The following is a 25061-nucleotide window of genomic DNA, read 5'->3' on the forward strand; positions in this document are numbered from 1 at the left end:
GTCAGTCTGAATAAATGAAACTTTAGCCCTATCCCTAACATTAACCTAGGAAATAACCTAAAATGTTTCTTTTTTTTTTGTTTATGTATTTTTAAAGGTGGAATATGCTGTGTTTAATATGTAAAAAAAAAAAAAAATGTTAGAAGTGGGATTCGACACCACACCGGACTCAAACCCACACCAGCGGAAGGAAAAAATTTTTTCCTTCCGCTGGCCATCCTGACACGATGTTAACACAGGCACATGACAACAAACCACACTCAATTGTCCAACTAATCAGCCAAAATGGTGTAGGTTCAAACACATATATACAGACCTTTTCCAAAAAATTAGAATATTATGGAAAAGTTGATTAATTTCCATAATTCCATTCAAAAAGTTAAACTTTCATAGATTATAGATTCAGGGCCCACAATTTAAATGATTTCAAGTATTTATTTGTTTGTTTTTACATAATTTGGGCTTCCAGCTCATAAAACCCACGAAAACAGAAATTAAAAAAATTAGAATACTATGAAGAAATCACCATTTACTTCTCAGTTTTTGCAGAAAAAAAGAGGAGAAGAAGGACTCTTTTCTGATGAAAGTGATTCATTCTGGAATCAAGGTCCAAGGGTTTGGAGGAAGACGGCTGAGGATTAGAACCCAAGCTGCTTGAGGTCCAGTGTGAAATATCCACAGTCAGTCATGATTTGGGTTGCAATGCTCTCACTTTTTTATGCAAAAATTGAGAAGTAAATGGTGATTTCTTCACAGTATTCTAAATTTTTGAATTCCTGTTTTCATGAGTTTTATGAGCTGGAAGCCCAATTTATGTAAAAATAAACAAATAAATACAATAACCTGTGCAAATAACTAAGGTGTCGGAATTGCTCCTTTTACCGCCCCAAAAAAATTGGATTTGTATGATCGGGTTTGTTTTTGTATATTTTGTGTGTTTTTGTTGTTTTGTGTATTGTTTGGAGTCATTTTTTTGTGTTTACTTTGGGTGCTGCACAAAACCACTTGAGTGTTCTCTAATAAAAAACCATATTACTATGATGTGGTGATGAAGGATGGTCACACCTTGTTGTGCTTCTTTGGAGTTTCCAGGACCAGTTTGAGTTTGCACTGACGGCCGTGGCCGAGGAGGTGAACGCCATCCTCAAAGCTCTCCCCCAGTGAAAAGCATGGGAAACCAGCCTCTCTACACATGATTCCTGCTTTAGCTCAAAACAAAATACAGCTCTGTGTTTGTTGCCTTTAACAGTCCGCCATGATGTCAAGCTCATTTTTTTAGTCCAGTTTGTCTCTTGTTCTCGTAATTTTGCATTTGCATTTTACTTTTAGGGTTGCTGAATGTTCTTTTTGGAGTCTTTTCATTTAATCTTCAAGGTTTTTAAGGGTTTAATGTCTGCGTTTCTTTATTAAGCAATTGATATTATTTTACCCCTTATTACCGCCTTCAATGCATCCCAAACTTTTAATGGTGCCACCTCCCTGTTATCATTGTGTACCATTTAGTACAATTTAGTGGCAGGACCTATTTAATCTTTTTAAAAATATTCTATCTGAGAGTAATGTGTTTAGTTCCAGTTGGTTGGATTTCTTTCTCTCTGTACGTCCACAATACCCAATTCATTTATCAACGTGTTAAGTATTTTACTGTTTTTTTTTGCGTCTGTATCAATGTCGCCTCCCTGTTCTATACGAGGAAAAATATACATGTTTGAATCCCATTTTATTTAGTTTGTCAAGGTGAGTTTCTTGTAGGTGAATGAATAACCAAAGAATGAATTTTTTTTTTAGTATTTGTTTTTTTTATTTCCATTTTCCTGTTTCTGGTTTTAAATTAATAAAACAAAATAACAATCTGTTTTTTTTTTTTGTTTTTTTTTATTTGGTTTTGAAACGAAATAACCATAGAACACTGGATTACCGGATTCTTCCTTTAAAGTGCAAATGGCCTCATGTCACAGTGCGAAAACACTTTCAAAAACTGACAAATATTTTTAAGAATAACAACAAAAATTACGGTTGACGTAATGCAGTTTACTTTCATCCATTTTAAATAAAAAGCGATACAATAATGCTAGAATTGAACACAACTTAATTCTAAAAAGTGACTCATTGTGCAACTGATAACCTTTACTGAATATAAACACCAAAGTAAAACACTGACACTCCACTGATTTCCACATAATTTAATTTCAAAAATAATTCTTTAAAGTTTTTTCACACATGAAAAATTCTCACATATTATCATTTTTCCCCTGTAAACAAATAATACTTAAATACAATCTTATATCTCTTCTAATGTCTGGAAAATGCAGCGATCAGTTTGTTTCTCACACCTTTACAATCACATCATTTTAACATCTTTTATCCAACATTTGTTGTATTTCCTTTAAAAAATAGATTTTTCAAAGTTCTTTTAACCCGAATTTGTTGTTTTGACTTCATTTGTGTAAAAACAAATGCCTGAAAATGACTTTCCAAACATTCATTGAGAAAAAAAAACCTTCAGAAAGAAGAATTTTTAGGCTTTTCAATACCTATGTTTTGCACAAAATCATTCAAATAATTACATATAAATACTACAAACTCAGCAACACTTTGGTTCAAAACTTCTCTGGCTTCAGGACAAATGAGGGAAAATGTTCAAATTTAAATGTTCAATCAGGAGTTCATTCATATTAAAGCTTAAAAATGACTCTTTTCCCCTCTTACCAGAGACTCTATAAAGGTAAGTGTGAAAAGAGGGAGTGGGTGTGTACATACAGATGTGACAGAGCTATTTGTTACATCTGTAACAAAATTTACTTCCAAAACCCCCTTTTAGTAGGTTTTACTGAACGATATGATGTCAACTCATGGAGCTCTGATATTTAAAGTGAAAGTAGGACTGCACTTTTAAAATCTAAAGTTTTTTTAAGCCTGAGTAAAATTCCCACAAAGTTGAGAACATCTGATGTAGGCCTAAACTTTGAAATATGAGGATCTTAAAGAGTTTTTACGGTCTTGGAGTCCTTTCCTCACCTGACGTCCCAGTCCAAGTCCAGCGGGTGGAAGCGCCCCGAGTCCAGCAGCTTTGAGCCCACCCAGTGTAAAAGCCGGGCGTACCAGTGCACCCCATTCCCGTGCCCCCCGCCAACTGCTCCGACCCACCTGTGGAGCAGCCTTAGCGGGGCAAAGGCGCGGTGAGCCAGGCTGTGCTGGTCCAACACGGCGTAGCAGGACGACAGCACACCGTCCACCACCAGCGTGCCCTGCCAGGTCAGCGGGGCAAACACCCCCCTGCTGGGCTCCACGCTCACCCTGCTGATGCGGGACAACTGCCCCTTGCCGCCCTCAGTGACCAGCACGCACTGACCCGGCCGGGCGTCACTGGCAAACACTGCGCGTAGGTCACCCGGCTCAGACCCTTCAGAACAGTTCCTCTCTGCCACAAAGACGAGGTGGGCTGCGGTGAGGGAGAGCCGGGCTCCGGAGTCTGTGTGCAGGGTGTGGAAGAGTCTGAGGGTCTGGGGGTTTCGGTCGAGGAAAGCCATGACCTCACTGAACACCGGCTCACCATCCGACCAAGCCAGGACGCGCTCTCCGGGGCGTAGGGCGACGATGGGCTTTCGTCCTCCGCCCTCCACCATGACGGAGGCTCCGCCCGGGAAACAACCTCCGGACTTTGCTGCCACGGAGTGATCTGTGGACGGGAAGAGATAAACAATAAAAAGATAGACCAACTTAAACCTAATGCTACACAACAACCCATAATGACGTGTGCATAGTGCTGTCAAGAGATAAAAAAAGATTGATTAACTAAATATGCCTTTGTAATTCATCTAATTAATCTCTTTTTAATCTCACCTAACACTTGCTGAGAAATGCCCTCAACTTGAGGTATTTTCATTTAAATGATAGACACGGTAGATAAAAAGATTGATATACAAGGTGTCAAAGTCATTTATTGTTTTTAACAGACTTAACATACGTATGTGAGACTATAAAGAGCTGCTGATACCTTTAGTTTAGACTATTGATGTGTACTTTAGTCAATCTCCAAATAATAGGAAATACAGATGAAATAAAACATCAGGTCCAGATGTAGTGCTATAAAGTTAGCACATCATAAACAGAAGAACACTTTTCTGACCAATACAATTATTATACACCAAACTTGTTTTTTCTCTCCTTCAGATAATAATATGTATTATTATTATCTGAAGGACTCATTCATTTTGGTTCTGAACCCTGTCATCTTATCCAGTGTGGATTGGAGACACTGCGTGCTCGCAGCATGTAGCAGCTAGCACTGTCTAAGCTAGCTGTCAATGCTACATGTTTAGCATTGAGGTGCTAGCTGCTACATGTTTAGCATTGAGGTGCTAGCTGCTACATGTTTAGCATTGAGGTGCTATCTGCTATATGTTTAGCATTGAGGTGCTAGCTCAGGGGTGCCTGAGCTAGCCCTCAAGTCTCAGGAATCCTTGAGGGCCGGATTCCTGAGACTTTTAGATGTATCTCTGCTCCAACACACCTTGTTGAAACCAATGTGTTGTCATCAAGCTCTGCAGAAGCATGTTAACGTTGTTCAGTTAAGCATGTTCAGTTGATTCAGCTGTAAATACTGCAGCACATTTGTAAAAGTTTAAGGAACAATTTAAAAGCATGAATGGGGTCCTATTTCCTCCGTACAGCCCCCAGTGATGTGCTGTATGGAGGAAAGACAAGAACATAGCAGCGCTGCATCCCGTATGTGTGTGTGTGTGTGTGTGTGTGTGTTCCTGCTGCAGGGTTACAGTATACGGTATTCTGCCGTGAAAGGAAAACCAAAAAAGTACTTTCAGTACTTGGGCTTTATTTAGTTTTAATAATCTGTTTTGATCTGTTCTGAATGTGTGTCTAAATGACAGCTTAGGTTTGTTTAAGAATTATTTCCAGTCTCACTCACGCTTGCTGTGTTTTAACCCACTCAGGTTTGCGTACACAAGCTCAGACCTGACGTGAGATCTGATCGTAGAGTACGCTCACGTCAAAATTGATAAATACCAAACGCACGCCGTACGCTAAAATCTGCATGTATGGACGATTGATAAATGAGGGCCAATATGACTCCAAACATTCAGAGAACAACAACTAAAACACACTAAATGAAGTTTAGCGACGTTTCTCATCTTTCCAGTTAAACAGCTGCTTGTGCCCTTTGTGGAGGATTTGGATCAAGTTTGGCCAGATCTATTCCTTTTATGTCTGTAACAAAGACATAAAACTGTAACTGCTATTTTTAGCCATAGCAGTTAAAAATGACAGATTTTGGATTGGTTCTAAAATGGACTTCCCACGTGGCTGATGCACTGGTGCGTGTATTATGGAGTGGTTTTAATGGCTCTATAGATCCTTGTTCATTAGAAGTTTGATCAAACTGTTTGCTTTCATGTTGTTCCACAGAGAGAAAAGAGGAAACAAAACAATTTAAATGATACCAACTTGATTGGTTGCCCTTCTGATCAAGTCAAGGACTGGGCTCTCGCTACCCGATCTGGGAGGAAGAAAAGAGGAGGAGGAAGGAGAGGAAGTAGGAAAGAAAGGGGAGAGAGAAAAAGGAAATCTCAGTTACCGCCCACTCAGTGTGTGTGTGTGTATTTCTGCAGGGCTGTGTTACTTTCAGCACGTCAGCGCTATGAAGGTAAATATGTTGTAAAATAGGAGAGCTTGACGTGAGAACTTGTATGTAAAAATGTTTACTTGTATATAAAAAAAAAATCCACACTCGTGTGGAATTAATTCCATATCACAAATGATGGGAAAAGATGTAGATTTCAAATTTAAACCCAAAGAAAATATTCACACATGCGTGATCTGACTGTCAAGTCACAGGAAAAAATAGTCACAAATGTGTAGACTGATATTTACACAAATAAAATGACAGCTGCAAACTCGTAATCCAACATTTACTCAGGTGTTTTTTCTTATTACTCGTGCCAATTATCGTGTACAACCAAAACGCTGTTGATACAACTCTTCCAATCTGACGCCACAGATGCACAAACTAAATTTCTCGTGTAAATCAAAACATTTTGCAAGAAAATGCTGCCCTCCTGTGTGTGGATTTTTTACACAGGACAACATTTTTACAAAGAAAGTGTCTATTTGTACAGTTGCTGTACGGACAACCCCCGGTGCTATTGGTATATATTAATGAAGTATACGTATGTAGCGTCTTAGGGTTATTTCGCAAAAAAATTTACGGTTAGGTTTAGTCTTAGTCAAGTCAAAAAACCTAAACTGACGTAAGGATAGAATGTCGGTATATTGATACGGCAACCGTACGGATAGCCCACTGCCTTTCATCTTTTTTTCCTTCAAGTTCGCCGTACAAACTGTCCCCGGTGCTATTGGTAGTACACGTACACGTACGTTTTATATTGCAACAATTTTTAGTAGGGATGTAGCGATTAATCGTAAGGCAGTTAAAAATCGATTCATAGGTATCACGGTTGATATTCGCAGTACTTTTTTTAACCAGCAGAGGGCGCTATCCACAAGTGTAGGCGGCGGGCGGAGTCTGCTAATACTTTCTTTCTGGCTGCCTTCTACTCTTAAATATGTTAATAAATGATTCATTACCCCTTTAGCACCGAAAGAATATCTGTAATATTACTTGAATATCTGTAAAAGTCACGTTTTTCTATTAGCTCTGTCTGCTAGCATAGCATGCCAACCGACCACTGGGTTACCAGCGCCCTCTGCTGGTCCAAACAAATATGATGTAAATCATATTTGTGATTTAAACCAATGACGGTTTTTTTTTTTTTTAAAGTCCAATTGTTAAGGCACAAAATACATTTTCAGTTGCACTTTTAAAAAGAAAAATTAACTATTATGCAGTTTTGCATTGTTTATTATAGAACCAGAATTTAAATTAATAGGCTTCATTTTCATTTGTATTATTCCTTTATTTATTTCATTCAAGATTTATTTTTAGTTAAATTGCATTGTTTTGAATAGTTTATCAAGGAATTCTTTTGACAATGAAAAATAAAAGGAAAATAGTACAGTTTTTTTCCCCCAAAAAAATTTTGTCTACAATCCCATTTTGTAAAATAAATCAAGAGAGAATCGTATCGGGAGTTGAGTGAATCGTTACATCCCTAATTTTTAGGGTTAGGGTTAGGTTTACGGTTACGGTTAAGTTTAGTCTTAGTCACGTGACCTAAACTGGCCAATGAGGGGCGCTGCATACGGATAGAATTGGTATGTTGATAGGTCAACCGTACGAATAACCACTACCTTTTACATACACGTTCGCATTATTTTCCTTCAATTTCTCACATCGCATTCTTCACGCGCCCCTATTTTGCCACATATTTACCGTCATACAGTGCGACCTCTAATGCCCAACATGTGTGACTGACTTTAAGCACATTTTAAGCTTTTTGAGATTTAACCGTTTTCAGGCTCCTGAATCCGCAGCGTTTACGGAGGCGCTACAAATGCGTTAAAACACAATAACAATATTTGGCAAAAGACTAAATTTCAACAGCAAATTACAACTTGGTCTAAGTTTTACTCTTTTGAAAAAATTCATTTATTTTGTTTGATGGAAGAGGAATTTTGATGGAGAAAATAATTTTGGGCAAATCAACAATAAAGTCAATATTTCGGGAATAAAGTTGAAGCATAATGACGAGATATTTTGGAAAGGAACTCAAAATACAATGTCATGATGAAGTCAAAGGTTTGAAAATGAAGTCAAATCTACAGAAGCTGACGAGGGCCAATTCACCAAACGACAACAAACAGCAGGTCGTGGCCGTGTATCGATGAATGCGTTCAACTAGACTTCAAAGTTGGGTTTAATAACAGAGATTCTTTCACAACGTTAGGACTTAGGAAGGGATATTGACAAAAATGTAATCTGTTCAGAAGGAAAAACCAGTGAAGTTTATACTGTAAGAGGTGGAGCATTCAGTCCGTCTGTGGCTAATGAGGAGCTACGGAAACAGTTTAGGGCCAGTTTGAAGACTGTATATGGTGAATTGGCCCTAGTCAGCTTCTGTAGATTTAACTTTTATCATGATATTGTATTTTGAGTTTATTTTTGAAATTTTGATTTTATTCTTGATTTGCACAAAATTATTTTCTCCATCAAAATTGGCCCTAATCTGCTTCCATACTTGTTTAGTAATGTGAATTGCTTTTAGTTTCAATGTTTCATGACTAATATGTTATTAGTACGTCTTATGCTCACACACTTGTAGCACTTTGATGTGCAGCCAGAGACTAAAAGTGGTGGATTGCAGACGTCGCAGAAAGCAGCTGAGAATGAAACCAACAACTTGCTGGTTTTAATTCTCGGTCAAAAATGAAAACCCAAAATGAGAATTTCGATTTTTGATTATTGACATTACATTAAGCTGTTGAATTATTTGACTTTTGAGTAACACATCACAGCAAATTAGCAGGAATCATCTGGGTTTTATTACAATTTGAAAAATGTTCAAGAATCGATTAATTATGGTCAGTGATAAAATCACAATGAACCGATTCAATGGGCTCCACATGGTGGCGCTAAAGTGTGAATGATCGTGGTACCATGTCCACGATCACTATTGTTTTGTGTGTTTTTCTGTGGTTTTTGGAGTCATTATTGTGTGTGTGCGCTTGGGTTGTCGTTTTGAGTTTTTGGAGTCATTTCTGTTGTTCTTTTGTAGATTTTTGGAGTCATTTTGTGTACGAGTTGCCCATGATTGCCATAGATGAAGTGCACAGATTGGTTTTTATGTATTTTTAGTACATTTAGTTAAACATGACATCTGTAAGTGTTGGCACTTACACTTACACTTTCCTCCCCTTTTTATTTTTCATGTTTGGCTTGTTTTGGGCTTTTCTTGTTAACTGGACAAGAGAGGAGGGCAAGATTAATGTCTGTTGGAGAATAAATGGAGGTTTCACTGTCTTCTCACACAGGATTCAAAATTTTTGATGAGAAATCATTCAAAGGTTTGAGTTGAGACAAAACTGAATGTAAAATATGTTTCCATGTAGTGTTACAGAGATCAATGAAGAGGAAGATGAAGATCACACAGAGCAAACCATCTGAATGTAAAGTTCTGACTTACAACTTGTTGATATTTCTGAGAAGAATCCAGGAAAGGTGGAAACAGGTGAGAAAAGCTCAAATCAAGTGAGGACTCACCTTTGTCAGGCCTAGGCAGAGGAAGAAGGGTGAGAACATGCACCTACAGCTGGGTCCTCACCTGACTTGACGCTGCAGTGGATGTGAGCTTTGGTCCCGTAGTAAACCCAGTCGAAGCCGGCCTCCACAGCCAGCCGAGCCAGCATGGCGTACTTGTTTCTGTCTCGGTCCGAAGTGGTGATGTCCACCGCCCGGCCCTCGTAGTGCAGCGACTCCTCCGAGTGGTGTCCGTCCTCGTCCCAGCCCTCGGTGACCCTCAGACGGACCCCGGGCCACAGGTTCATCACCGAGATGGCCAGAGAGTTCAGCTTGTCCTTGCAGCGCTGCAGTGGAGACAAACACGTCTGAGATCCTTTCTACGAACCATCTGCCCAGGGTGGGTAGAGCGCCTTAAAATTCGAGTTTTAAGGATTTGTTTAGTATTGTCCACATGTGTAAACTCACGTAATCAACAAATGTTTTAATAGCAGCTTTGATGCAAACAGTGCATTCTCACATCCAGGAAGACATGTTTTAATATCCATAAAAAAGAGAAATTAATTGTAACACAAACAGCGTTTGATAGGGTTTATTCCTATACTTATTATATGATCCTTCCTGTGAAGCGATTTATTTTGGTTTGAAATAGTTCTATACAACGGCGTTTTAGGGCCACATTGAGGATTTTTTTGTTTGTTTTTGTTTACTTCGAGAATAAGGTTTATATCTGTGTTATTATTTTTAAAACCTATCGTGAAGTACAATTTCACAAAGTATCCACAGATGTCATTTTTTTTTTTAATGCAGGAACTGATCTGTGGATCCGCATCTGTAGATTTGGACAGTTTTATTTTCTTAAATGTATGACTTTGTTCTAGGGCTGCACAATTGTGGTCAAAATGATAATCACGATTATTTTGATCAATATTGTAATCACGAATACAATCAAGGAAAAATCTGTATTTCTTTTGCACTACTTTTTAAAAAAAAAAATTTTTTTAAACAATATATGAACAATTTACAGTGCAAAATGAAGCTTTAAATAAAAATTCTAGAAAAACAATCAAAATCAAAATCAAATAGTCAACAATCAGGTTAATTTAATCGTAGCAACCAAAATCATGATCACGATTAAATTTCGATGAATTGTGCAGCCCACCTTTATTCTCAAATTATTACATTTTTTTCTTGTAAAATGACAACTTTTTCGTTGTAGTTTTTTCTTGTGGCAGCAGGACTTTATTCTCATATCACAAGTTTTTTCTCATAAATTTAGACTTTACTTTTGAAGTCACCTTTTTTGTTTCACTCAGTGTGACTCTAAAATGCTACAGTAAGCATATTTTAAAAACACACAGGTATCAAGAAAAGCTGTCAATTATCAGACCAAACGGACTCATGTCAGATGAAACAACGTCACTTCTCAAAACAAACGGCGTCAAATGACGCGGCCACAGGCTTCAAAATAAAAGTCATCTGACTCAACGGCCTCGGGCTGTAAAACACGACATGAAACCGGAAATACACATGATGTCATCAATATGCAATGTCAGCGCCCAGTCCTTTCACGGGCCTGATCATTGATATCCATCAATCCTTACGGCGGATTCTGCCCGGGCATCACCGGCCATCTTGCCCCTGGAAGTTTCCCCCCTTCCTTGTTATTCCACATTTTGTAAAAACAAAGTTTGCTCTAAAAGGGCGAGTTGGATTTTGCCCATGTTGGTAGGTGATGTCACCTAACACGCCTCCAACTATAACAAACACTGCGGTTTAATATAGAATATTTATTATTCTTTATTGCCATATATGTAAATGCAAACTGCACTACTTTTCTGCTGCCGTGCGTGTTGGGAGTCACTGCTTGGAGCCACTGCCATTGTTTACACATATCAGCTGTTAGCACTACGTGCTACACCAGCGAGACCCGGTGTAGTGTAAGGAGGAAACGATGGGGATGTTTACGGATTCGTGGCTAACAACGAACTCGGTTGTGGAATTGGACGGCTTCTAACTTTTACGCGGTGACGGACGACGGAGAGCAGTAGATGAGTCTGGTTGTGTTTGTGTGCGGCTCCGCATCAACGCGCACACACTTTTCAGACTCAAAATCACTGCACGTTGTCTGATTGCGTCACACGCTACTATTCGACCTTGCTTTTAACTCACTAAACCGAATGCGGAATGTTGCTTTTTTTGCAATATTCGGCCGAATATATTCGGTTACCAAATATTCGGTGCATCCCTAATATATATATTTTTATCTGGGTACATTGCTCATTGTTTTTAACATTGTTTCCCAAAACCTTAAAAATTGGAGGAGGAAGTGGGAACTTGCGCTAAGAAGGAAGGGTTTTTCTGCTCATGACAGGACAATGCCCTGCATTGAGCACTTCAGAAATGGACTCTTGTTTGCCAAACACACAGGCTGCCAGGTCTATCTATCTATATACTTCTATGTATGTACAGTATATGCCCCCCTAGTTTGTGCATGGGGCTGCTTTTGTGACTCAGTGTTTTGGTTTTTGTTTGGTTTACAGGACTGACCTTTGCACCACACTTTTGGTTCCCTTATACTTATTACAAAACACTCCCATTACTTTATATTATTATTTAGTTATTGATAATCCTTATCATGTAATAAATATTTATTATTATTGATTTCACAATGTTTTTGGGTCATTTCTTATCTCTGTCCTCCATGTGTATGAATCCACAGTAGTCTAGTTCTCTGTAGAGGGATTTACACATGCAACGTTTCTTGATGTAAAGGGAAATTTTGTACCTATGTCACATTTACAAAATATTACTAATATAATGCAATATTTTGAATTATTACTGTTTAAACTAAACATGTAATAATTAAAATTATTTGATCATAGTAGTAATATTCCTATAATAAAAGTATACATATGTCTCCTGTTGCCATTCTGTACGCTGAGCTCATATATTGATTTGACATAAATCACTTGTGTGTGTGTGTGTGTGTGTATCAATTGTACCTATCTGAAGTCTAATAGGGACTTCAGATAGGTAGGTCATCCAAACCTAGGGCTGGGCAGTATGACCAAAAATGTATATCAAGGTATTTTAAAAATTGTAATGGTTTCATGGTATATGACGGTATTTTTTTTTTCATGCATAATCAGGTGTTCACAGCATTTTCTATTGGTTGAGAGAGAATTACTGCAGTAGATAGACTTAGGATGGTCTATTTTACTGTCATGATGAGTGAATATTGTTGAATGAGTAATTACAAGTTTACAACAGCAGCCCAATGGCTCTTTGCTACGCTAGCTTAGCTTTAGCATTAGCTTGATTTCTAGCTTTAAATGATACTCAGTGGTTTCTGATGGTGAATAAGGTAGCGTTTTGTTTGCAGCTCCACCAGGACATATTTCCGCATTATAGGAATTACAAATTGCAATCCTTTGCTCTCTTTTTTTGTGTATTACTGCCGACATGCTAAGCTAACCGTGCCTCTGTGTCTGTGAGTGCTCACATGCAGCTCCAGAGCTTTCAATTGTGTCCTTCTTATCCATTAAGTATGATTTGCACCGCAACTAACACCAGAGCGCTACCGTTTACCTTCCTATTTTGAAGTGCAACGTTGAAAAAGGTCCGATCTGAAATGCGGTGCAGCGTAGCGTTCCGAAAGTTGTGTAATCACATATTAAAAATTCATATAACGAAAATATATACCGGTACAGCCCTATGCAAAACTATTGACCGGAAATGTAAAATAATTATCCATAAATGCAGTGTTATAACGACACCTCTGACCTTTATAACAAACTAAACCGTTTGAAAATCGGTAGAAAATTTAGCAAGTTGTTTAAAAAGTACGTGCACCACTGAAACAAGATGGCAGCCAGTGCGGATGTGCGACTCAATTGGCCAACTGCTTTCAATGCATGTGCGTAGACAACGTCACTTCCTTCACTTGCAATCTTTATGATTGGGACGTGAATGTGAACTGACCATACGACTTGTGTTAAAAATTTTAGAACGTGTCTAAAATTTACCAAAGTAACCCGTTTACCAAAGTACACGGGTTATGCTGCGTTCACACCGGATGTGTCACGAAATGTCCGTACGTCCAGATTACAGTACATACAAAGTCAATGGATAGATGCGACCCAGATGCAAAATCTTTCCAGTACGGTACAGTCCGATCCACACGTCAAGTGCGTCGGCCGTGCAAGTGCGCTCCCAATTTTACGCATATCCGCACATTAGCAAGAGTTGAAAATATTGAACTCCTGTGACCGTTTTGCATGACGAAAGCTTATCAGAGTCGTTGTTGACGATGATGTTATGCTACGTTCACACCAAACGCGTTTTCTGCGGGACCGTTCGCGTCTGTCGCGCGAAACCTTCCGCAGGATTCGCGGGATCAAAAAATGTTTCCCTATTCGCTTCATTCGCGTCTGAAGCGAAGCTCCGCCCACCAGACTCCCAAACGGCGACAACCAGGCTCTGTTTGTTTCCACCATCAACTATGGAGGACCTCCGTTAATTCACTGCTCCTAACCTCGGAAGGAACGTCGGCTTTCCTGGCTTCACCAGGTTAACCAGCGCCACATCCAACTCGGTGAGCTTCACTGACCGCTTCAGAAGCTACAGCTGGATGATGACTGCTTCCAGCGGTACCCGTGGATGACCAGCGCCCGATTCGACGACCTGCTGGGTCGGATTGGCCCACGGATGTCCCGGCAGGACACCAACTACCGGAGTTCCATCTCTGCAGCCGAACGACTGTCTGTCTGTCTCCGGTAAGTTTCATAAGCAACCGAAGATGCCATGATTCATCAGACACATCTCTCAAATACACAATAAAGATAGATACTATATTAATCCCTGCTTTATTGTTTTTTATCATAAATATATTACAACTAAAATAAAAGTTAATCATTATAATAAATTATTTACTATTGTTATTTTTTGTCCTCTGGAGATCTATTCTGGAAGATGAGGCTTGTTTCATTAATAATATTTATTGTTTTTAACTCTTATTAATAAATCATTATTTATTTACTACTGTTAATTATTGTCATCTGGCAGATAAGGCCTGTTCTTTCTAATCTCTCCACCTTTTATGCACACGTACACACCCACATTATATACAGGTATATCTGATTATCAATGATCTGAGCTTTTCTATGTTGTTCACTGTGCAGGTACCTGACCACAGGTGACTCCTTCAGGACCACAGCTAACAGCTATGGACGAGAGGTCTTCACATCGTACTTCTCTGCAGGAGCCGTTCCATGGCTAGACATATTCCACCAGAACACCCAAAACGACTATTTAAAGAGCCAACCACATACTTCTATAAGAGCAAACTTCCTACTGTATTAACATGTGTATAATAAATATGGAAGAATGGGGAGAGAAACGTCTGTCAGCTTCATTTTTAACCAGATAGAAATAATCCAAGAAACCTCACCTCTGAAATTAATTTAAGGCATTAAAAGTCTCACACAGAATCAATATGAGGAAACTATATATTCTTGTATGAACAAAATATATAACCTTGATGTGGTGTACACATAGCTGTTAAGATGCATTGATAGAAATTAAAAAGAAAGCAAAAGTACACTTTAAAATGTGTTTTTAATCAACAATTCTGAAAGAACACCATGTACATTAACATAATACCTCAATTTTAAACAAACTGTTTACTTCAATATTATAAAACTTACATAATAAACAAACTAGTATAAAAAAACTATTCACAATGTGGTTCCTGCCATGCAAAGAGTGCCGCCCATCCAGCCCAATCCAAAACCTAATTAAAATATTCCAAATTTAGTGTTACCGGATGATAATCAAGAAGTTTAAAACTTTGAAATTTAACGTTCCATAAATTCTGGTGGCACTTTTTGCAGGATAGGAAGCAGGTCTCTGAAAAACATCTCATCCTCAGTCAGAGCTGGTGGTGAGGAGGTGGTCTCCTGAAGGTCTGTAGGATAAGCTGCTCCACCTCTCTTGGAGAGCCTTGGCTGGACCTCTTCTGTGCTCTTTTTCCTTAAAAATAAACAAACATTATATATATACATATAAAATAGCTTATCAAGTCACTGTTACTTAAATAAGATCATAGATATATTTTAATTAAACATTAAATGAGGTAATGATCAACATTGTCATCGCTGATATACCAAGCATTTATAGATACATTTTATTTATAACAGAATGCAAAACAACTTCTGTCATGTTCATATCAGATGGTTTGGCTGCACTTGTTTCTGCAGGAGATGCTGCTGCAGCATCATTATCATCATCATCATCTTCTCCTGCTCCCTGAGCACTATCTGTTCCCCCTCCCTGTCCTTCTCCATCACTCATCTGATTGTTTACCTCTGAGTGACAGCAAACAATATATGAAACACATTACTATACATTTTAAATCACTATACTAGATTTAGATCCCCCACTAGAAGAAGCCCTGTGATACATAAAGGCCTGAATATTAACCTGGTATATATTTCTATATGTCTGCACTGATAACAAACCTCCAGTCTCTGATGGTTGACCATACTCTGTGGTCCTGTCTTCCTCAACCCTCTGCCCCATGTTGCTGCTTGTCTCTCGCGGTGAAACAAAGGGGTCTATGAAGGACATGACCACAGGGTATTTCCACCGTTTAGATGTTCCTGCAGCTGACCCACCACGGTTCTACTGACTTTTTTTTCCTCTCATAACCCATAAGTGAAAATAGCTGGTGTTAGCGGCTAATGTTATCATTAGCTAATGCTATCCTCACTCACTGCCGATTTTCAAAGATGAAAACTACAGAGAGAACATTTACCTGCTGCTCCACCTCCTCGCTGATTCTCCTCCACGCCAAATCCTTCCTGGTCCCGGTTAAAATAACAGGCTCCCGGTGGTCACACACCGCTACGATTAGCTTCTCCTCAATGGTTGAACGGGTGAAAATACTGGTTTCCGTGTTGCCTGCCTGACGTCATTGCCAACAAGGACTCTGATTGGCTTTCGCGCCTGCGCGTCACGCGAAACTGCCGCTGGAGTTCAATATTTTCAACTCAAGCGAACGGCGAACAACGCGAAAATCGGGAGCGCGCTTGCCGCAGCATTCGCGTTCAACGCGCGAAACAGTTCGCGCCGCCCCACCGGCGAATAATTCGCCTCCCAGCGCGTCTAAACCATTGACTTTGCATGTAATGTGTTCGCTTGTGCCGCAGAAGCCGCGTTTGGTGTGAACGTAGCATAATGCTACGTTCACACCAAACGCGTTTTCTGCGGGACTGTTCGCGTCTGTCGCGCGAAACCTTCCGCAGGATTCGCGGGATCAAAAAATGTTTCCCTATTCGCTTCATTCGCGTCTGAAGCGAAGCTCCGCCCACCAGACTCCCAAACGGCGACAACCAGGCTCTGTTTGTTTCCACCATCAACTATGGAGGACCTCCGTTAATTCACTGCTCCTAACCTCGGAAGGAACGTCGGCTTTCCTGGCTTCACCAGGTTAACCAGCGCCACATCCAACTCGGTGAGCTTCACTGACCGCTTCAGAAGCTACAGCTGGATGATGACTGCTTCCAGCGGTACCTGTGGATGACCAGCGCCCGATTCGACGACCTGCTGGGTCGGATTGGCCCACGGATGTCCCTGCAGGATACCAACTACCGGAGCTCCATCTCTGCAGCCGAACGACTGTGTGTCTGTCTCCGGTAAGTTTCATAAGCAACCGAAGATGCCATGATTCATCAGACACATCTCTCAAATACACAATAAAGATAGATACTATATTAATCCCTGCTTTATTATTGTTTTTTTATCATAAATATATTACAACTAAAATAAAAGTTAATCATTATAATAAATTATTTACTATTGTTATTTTTTGTCCTCTGGAGACCTATTCTGGAAGATGAGGCTTGTTTCATTAATATTTATTGTTTTTAACTCTTATTAATAAATAATTATTTATTTACTACTGTTAATTATTGTCATCTGGCAGATAAGGCCTGTTCTCTCTAATCTCTCCACCTTTTATGCACACGTAGACACACCCACATTATATATATTTCTGATTATCAATGATCTGAGCTTTTCTATGTTGTTCACTGTGCAGGTATCTGGCCACAGGTGACTCCTTCAGGACCACAGCTAACAGCTATGGACGAGAGGTCTTCACATCGTACTTCTCTGCAGGAGCCGTTCCATGGCTAGACATATTGCACCAGTACACCCAAAACGACTATTTTAAGAGCCAACCACCTACCTCTATAGAGCAAACTTCCTATTGTATTAACATGTGTATAATAAATATGGAAGAATGGGGAGAGAAACGTCTGTCAGCTTCATTTTTAACCAGAAAGAAATAATCCAAGAAACCTCACCTCTGAAATTAATTAACGGCATTAAAGGTCTCACAGAGAATCAATATGAGGAAACTATATATTCTTGTATGAACAAAATATATAACCTTGATGTGGTGTACACATTGCTGTTAAGATGCATTGATAGAAATTAAAAAGAAAGCAAAAGTACACTTTAAAATGTGTTTTTAATCAACAATTCTGAAAGAACACCATGTACATTAACATAATACCTCAATTTTAAACAAACTATTTACTTCAATATTATAATACTTACATAATAAACAAACTAGTATAAACAACTATTCACAATGTGGTTCCTGCCATGCAAAGAGTGCCGCCCATCCAGCCCAATCCAAAACCTAATTAAAATATTCCAAATTTAGTGTTACCGGATGATAATCAAGAAGTTTAAAACTTTGAAATTTAACGTTCCCTAAATTCTGGTGGCACTTTTTGCAGGATAGGAAGCAGGTCTCTGAAAAACATCTCATCCTCAGTCAGAGCTGGTGGTGAGGAGGTGGTCTCCTGAAGGTCTGTAGGATAAGCTGCTCCACCTCTCTTGGAGAGCCTTGGCTGGGCCTCTTCTTTGCTGTTTTTCCTTAAAAATAAACAAACATTATATATATATATATATATATATATATATATATATATATATATATATATATATATATAATAGCTTATCAAGTCACTGTTACTTAAATAAGATCATAGATATATTTTAATTAAACATTAAATGAGGTAATGATCAACATTGTCATCACTGATATACCAAGCATTTATAGATACATTTTATTTATAACAGAATGCAAAACAACTTCTGTCATGTTCATATCAGATGGTTTGGCTGCACTTGTTTCTGCAGGATCATTATCACCATCATCACCATCATCTCCTGCTCCCTGAGCACTATCTGTTCCCCCGACCTGTCCTTCTCCATCACTCATCTGATTGTTTACCTCTGAGTGACAGCAAACACAATATATGAAACACATTACTATAGATTTTAAATCACTATACTAGATTTAGATCCCCCACTAGAAGAAGCCCTGTGATGCATAAAGGCCTGAATATTAACCTGGTATATATTTCTATATGTCTGCACTGATAAACAAACCTCCAGTCTCTGATGGTTGACCATACTCTGTGGTCCTGTCTTCCTCAACCCTCTACCCCATGTTGCTGCTTGTCTCTCGCGGTGAAACAAAGAGGTCGATGAAGGACATGACCACAGGGTATTTCCACAGTTTGGATGTTCCTGCAGATGACCCACTACGGTTCTCCTGACTTTTTTTTCCTCTCATAACCCATAAGTGAAAATAGCTGGTGTTAGCGGCTAATGCTATCATTAGCTAATGCTATCCTCACTCACTGCCGACTTTCAAAGATGAAAACTACAGAGAGAACATTTACCTGCTGCTCCACCTCCTCGCTGATTCTCCTCCACACCAAATCCTTCCTTGTCCTGGTCCCGGTTAAAATAACAGGCCGTGTCATACAGCTCCCGGTGGTCACACACCGCTACCATTAGCTTCTCCTCAATGGTTGAACGGGTGAAAATACTGGTTTCCGTGTTGCCTGCCTGACGTCATTGCCAACAAGGACTCTGATTGGCTTTCGCGCCTGCGCGTCACGCGAAACTGCCGCTGGAGTTCAATATTTTCAACTCAAGCGAACGGCGAACAACGCGAAAATCGGGAGCGCGCTTGCCGCAGCATTCGCGTTCAACGCGCGAAACAGTTCGCGCCGCCCCACTGGCGAATAATTCGCCTCCCAGCGCGTCTAAACCATTGACTTTGCATGTAATCTGTTCGCTTGTGCCGCAGAAACCGCGTTTGGTGTGAACGTAGCATAAGGCCGTTAAACACAGACAGCGGTCTGTTCACTCATTCAACCATGGAGTAGAAGCTGCGTGTGACCACCTGGAAGTGGTATGACACGGCCTTTTTAACCGGAACCGGACTAGGAAGGATTTGGCGTGGAGGAGAATCTGCGAGGAGGTGGTAGTAGCAGGTAAAAGTTATCTTGTAGCACTGAGCTAGGATAGCATTAGCCGCTAATCACACCGGCTTTTTTCACTGGTGGTTTAAGTTTATGAGAGGAGAAAAAGGAACAGCTCCTCGCTTCAGCAAGCTGTGAAACTCACTGAGTTGGATGTGTCGCTGGTGGGCGGGGCTTCATTTCAGACGTGCGTATGAAGCGAATGGGGACATTTTTTGATTCTGCGGACCCTGCGGTACGTTTCGTATGGCAGATGCGTCTGGTGCCGCAGAAGACGCATTCGGTGTGAACGCAGCATTAGGGAAGCGTACAAATAGCCACTGCCTATATTTTAATATTACACATGTAAATATGTGACTGCTTTTTATTTTTTCTTTCAGTGCAAACTCTGCAAATAAAACACAAAACAAGTCACAATTCAGGCCAGTTCTTTAAAACATACTCCTATCAGTGCATGAACTTGTTTTTGAAAAACATTTTTAAATATCAAATATATCATTTTTTTAATCCTGCTGTCATGAGCAAAGTGGATCGTAGAGCTGAATAAAATACAAATATATTTAAATACATGATTTCTATTTGATATAATATTTTTAATGTAGTAGAAATAGCATTTGTATATATACATGCAGAGAAAGGGCCGCTTGTGAGCCCAAAGACTCCTGACATTCTAACTGTTCAAAAATGTACTTCAAATAATTTTGCCTTGTTTGTACAATTTAGGATGCGTAAATGTTTACATTTTCCAGCATTACCTCAATCCAATATGATTACACATATACATGACTTCCTGTGTGATACGGAAGAGGATTAGGGCCAACTTTGATGGAGAAAATAATTTCGGACAAACCAAGAATAAAGTCGAAATGTTCAGATGAAGTCGAAATTTTGAAAATAAACTCAAAATACAATATCTTGATAAAAGTTGAAGGTTTGTTATTAAAGTCAAATCTACAGAAGCTGACTAAGACCAATTCACCATATATGACAATCTCCATCCAAACTGGCCCCAATCTGTTTCCGTAGCTCCTCCTTCTGAACAAAACAAGTTTTTGGCAATATGTGTTCAAAGTCCTTAAAGACATTAGAATGCTGTGTAAAAAGAGAGCTAAAAGAGAAAGAATTTATTTATTGTGTTGAACACATTCATCGATACAGGACCACGATCTCCTGTTTGTTGTCATATGGTGAATTGGCCCTCGTCAGCTTCCGTAGACTTGACTTTATTAGCAAACCTTCTTTCGACTTCTTGTATTTTGAGTTTATTTTGTAAATTTGACTTTAATCTCGTTTTTTGACTTTGCTCTTGACATTCCGCCTTTATTCTTGATTTGACCAAAATGATTTTCTTCATCAAAACTGGCCCTAATCCGCTTCCGTACTTGTGTGTGACACGGAAGCAGCAGTAAAGGATCACTCCTAGGCAGTGGCTACGTACGGTTGCCGCATCGATATACTGACATTCTATCCGTACGCAGCGCCTCTCATTGGCCAGGTTAGGTCACGTGACAAATCTAATCGTAAACCTAACCCTAACCCGAAACTTGTTGCGATATAGGGTTTACAACCTATACCTAACCCAAAGACGCTACGTATGTGTACTTCGGTAAACGTAACAAGAGCACCATTAAAAACATTAAACATTAAATGAATAAAATGAACTTTTTCAAACCAGTCACTCACTAGGACACAGTTTTTCCAGTTTCACGTTGGGGTTATGACTTCAGGGATTTCTATGAACTGGTTGAAACCATCATGCAGGCTGCTCAGGACTAATGGGTATAAATTATTAACAGATGTGACTTTTGTTGGTTTTATTTCTTGTGAGTGACAGATATATTAGTGGGAATCTAAACTGAACTTGGTGCAGTTTGTGAAATCAATCCATGGGCCTGAAAGCGTCTCTCAGTGAATGTACCTGGGTCTATTAGGGCTGCAAACGGGGATTAAACCCTATAAATGTCTCTTTCCATGTTGGTTGTGATAAGAATAGCTCAACGATGCCTTTTCACGGTGGGCACTTTGGTGTTTTCTCTGTGGTCGCAGCACCGAGCTGGACTCCATAAATCAGACGATGGATTTTGTTGTTTTTTCTTTCAAGGTGTGTAGAAGGACGGCGGCTCACTGCAGGAGCGGTTTTGGCTGCACAAACATTGGACCTGTGCGCCGCAGAGAGCGTCCCTCATGCAGCAACTGGAAGTCCTGTTTTCCTCCAGGGGCGGACGGAGAGGTGCACCAGGGTTCCCACAGCTTTAGTCAAATCAAATTCACTTTTTTTTTTTTTTTTTTTCAAATTTCCATTTGAAATAAAATTGAAGACCAAACATAATTGAGGGGAAAATTGCCATGTTGATCCGTTATATATGGGTTAGGGGAATTTCTTTCTAGTGTTTTGTGCAGACGTGCAACTGGCGGCCCCCAAATTTAACACACAAAAATACACAAAATGACAGTAAAATACACACACACACACACAAAACCCCAGACTAAATTAATAAAAACACTCCAAAAATTTGAGATGACTCCAAAAATAGCCAGAAATCTACTATATATATATATATATATATATATATATATATATATATATATATAAATGAATAAAATAAAAACAAATAAGAAAAATCTTTGTTGGACAAGCAAATTTTTTGTCAAATGTTTATACATGTTTTTTTTTTTTTTGGTTTTTTTTTGTTAAAACGAATGTTAACATTTATTTTGAAATGTGAGCCTAATTACAATAATAAAATAATACGTATTATGTGTTCAAATTTAAGCTTTATGAAAAATTGATTTATGACAATTGAGGCCTTGTTTTTAGATTCATGAATTTAAGACTTTTAAGGATCCGCGGAAACACTGTGCACGCGCTCCCCTCACGCACATTCAGACTTTGGGGAGGTTTCACGCGTCGAATTCCGTTCAAAACCTCCAAATGCACAGAATATTCATTTAAATTTGCATAGTTATTTTATATTTCCAATTAAACCATGCAGACGCACATCACGAGGGGTGCATGTTTTTGGGGGCGCAGGGGCTTTTCTGCAGATCTCAGGTGGGAAAAGGAAAAGAAGTTGTAAAAAAACCAAAAAAACAACAACTTTTTTTTATGTTTTTCTTATCCTGCCAAAAACAAACCAAAAAAAAAAAAAAAAAAAAAAAGAAAGAAAAGAAAACCACTTTAACACTCTTTATTGAGTTATCTTAGAATCATTTGTGGTTGTGATGTTTTTTTTTTTTTTTTTTTATTATTTATTTTTCAAACACCTTTCCATGCCTTTCTTTAAAACGAGGTATAGACATTTAAAAAACTACAACCAATCCTTAGTGCGCGCAGAGGTGACAGTGCGCGCTCCCGCTCCCACGTGTTTGTGTGCGTGTGTGTGCGTAAAGGCGGCCGCTCGGAGGAAGCCGCAGCCACCGCAGTCAGATATAAATACTTTATTCCCGGGCAAATTGGGAGTCAAATAAATTCCGTCGGGGCCACATCAGTGCCCGTGTCGTAAAAGGCTCGGACAGTCCAAAAGGCGACTGTTCAGTGTGCACTGCGGAGCCGGTAAACACGGCCTGACCCGGGCTCCGACCAAAGAGGACATCTGGCAGTTTTTTTCCACCCAAAACACGATGTCAAAACAGAGGACATAGTGTTTTAATTAGGAGCCACCGCTTTTCCGTGACATTTTTAGACGGTGTTGCCCTCTTTTACGCATGAGCTGCCCACAGTGAACCTCAGATAGGAGATTCAGTCTGCCTCTACTTAAATAATATAGCTTCAATATGCGTGCGATGGAAATGCATGGAGCTGAAATATAAAAAGAAAAACTACAAGTTGAAGTTTCATATTAAAGATCCTATATGTCGATGGAGCACACAACCCATGTTGGACACAGGGATCATGCTTCAGAATAAAATGGGCCTTATTCCTGGGGGTGCAACTGTTAATTAACTTGGACTTCTGAATTGTTGACATTTTTAAAGATTTCTTTTTCAGCTTCACACATTTCCACTACAGTTTCTCAAAGGGATCGATAATATTGATCTAATCTGATCCCCGTTAATCATCGAGTATATGCCACGCACGTTCCCATATGGAGACATAGAAAAGTATCGGACCTACAACTGAGCCTTGGGGGATTCCATCTGATTTGATGGATTTCAGGAGAGCGTCAAACCTACACGCTCAGAGAATAACCACCGACTCAAGCCAATTAAAGTCTTGACAGATGAATTATATTCATGAGATAACTCAAACATATTTACACTAATATCAAAACTATCACATCAGACTAAATTCAAATTGTTCCTTCACATTAATGTTTTCTTAAGAAAAGGTTAAATTCATTAACTGTGTTTGCCAGACTTGGTTCTATCAAACCCAATAAGTGGATGGTTTTTCCAGAGCACGCGCTCACCTGTGTCATCATGCGGTCAGCTCCCGTGTTCTCCTCATCCTTGAAGATGATGTCGGGGTTGTAGTTGGGTGTGAGCTCCTTGAAGCGCTCGGAGTTGCGGGTAATTTTCCCCTCGTACCTCCCGCTGGCTCCCAGCGTCTTCTCCGCCACGTTGGGGCTGAACTGCTTGTAAGCGAGCGGGGCGAGTTTACGCGGTGGGCGCCGCTTCCCGTAGCCTCTGCCCGGTCCGCAGCCCTCACACACCGGGCACAGGAGGAGGGCGCACCCGGCCAGGCACGTCACCAGCGTCCGTAGGAGCATCGTGTGGTCGGACCTGGTGCCCGGTGACGATTAGAGCGGAGATAACGGACCGGGACTCATCCCGGGGCTCCTGACAGGCTTCATTCTCCGTGCGTAAAAGCGGAGAGCCGTGCGCCTTTACGCTCCAGTGCGGGTGCGCGCAGAGGCATAAATATAGGCGCAGAGCGTTTGTCTTGGCAGACTCGTTCAAAGCGGCTCTCAGTGTCAGAGCTGTGAGAAAAAGCGCTCAATGCGTCCCTGTGGGAGAGTCCTGCTTCCTGCATGCACGGGGGGGGGGGGGGGGGGGGGGGCTCTGCCCTTCGGACCCGCACGCTTGTGTCGGGGGCAGGTGAGTGCTGCACAGTGACGTCACAAATGCTTAGGGAAGCAAGAAACATGGAATCCTTTCCCACAATCCTCCAATACTAAGGACTGAGCTCCAAGTTGGTTTTATTTTTCAACTTTTCTTTTTCCTTTGTGCATAACTTAGTAAATCAAAATATGTGTTTGCTTATTATAACCCTGTCCTCATGGCTTTGTTGAATTGTTCTTTGCAAAGCTGTTAAATAGTTAATGAATCACAATGATTTAGAATTGGGAATAAAACATTTCTATTCTCAGGAGAAGAGAAACATCATGTTTTCTTATCCGTCACCTGAAAAGGCACATATTGTAAAAGCTGCAACTTTTATCATGGTGGGGCCACAAACATGTGATTGTATCTGATCTGAAGGTCACATATAAACACTGCACTGTGAGCATTTATAACAATGACCAATCTGAGCATTAACACAGGAAACAACAGTTTGTTTGTTTCTGTTGTCATTATTTGCTTTTGTCATTGTGAGTGTTTTTGAGTCATTTTGTGTA

At 39.8% G+C, this 25061-nt stretch overlaps 1 protein-coding gene across 1 annotated transcript; it reads right to left on the bottom strand.

The window, feature by feature from the left end:
* Positions 1–1961: 1961 nt before the first annotated feature.
* ihha (Indian hedgehog signaling molecule a) lies at positions 1962–24450 on the bottom strand. The gene is made up of 3 exons (XM_028468136.1): positions 23913–24450; positions 9237–9498; positions 1962–3679 (listed from the first exon to the last, which is right to left on the bottom strand). Exons 1-3 carry the CDS (start codon positions 24210–24212, stop codon positions 3015–3017), a joined length of 1227 nt encoding a protein of 408 aa, XP_028323937.1. The 5' UTR covers positions 24213–24450; the 3' UTR covers positions 1962–3014.
* Positions 24451–25061: the final 611 nt, after the last annotated feature.

Source organism: Gouania willdenowi, chromosome 2 (assembly GCF_900634775.1).
Source record: "Gouania willdenowi chromosome 2, fGouWil2.1, whole genome shotgun sequence".
Taxonomy (NCBI): Eukaryota; Metazoa; Chordata; class Actinopteri; order Blenniiformes; family Gobiesocidae; genus Gouania; species Gouania willdenowi.

Bases quoted from the DNA above. Each gene is read 5' to 3' on its own strand.
- ihha (XM_028468136.1), bottom strand. From the start codon at position 24,212: ATGCTCCTACGGACGCTGGTGACGTGCCTGGCCGGGTGCGCCCTCCTC. The intron at 9,499-23,912 runs GTGAGCGCGTGC...TCTCCACTGCAG, and splicing joins CTGACCGCATGATGACACAG to CGCTGCAAGGACAAGCTGAA. The intron at 3,680-9,236 runs GTGAGGACCCAG...TCCCGTCCACAG, and splicing joins CCACTGCAGCGTCAAGTCAG to ATCACTCCGTGGCAGCAAAG.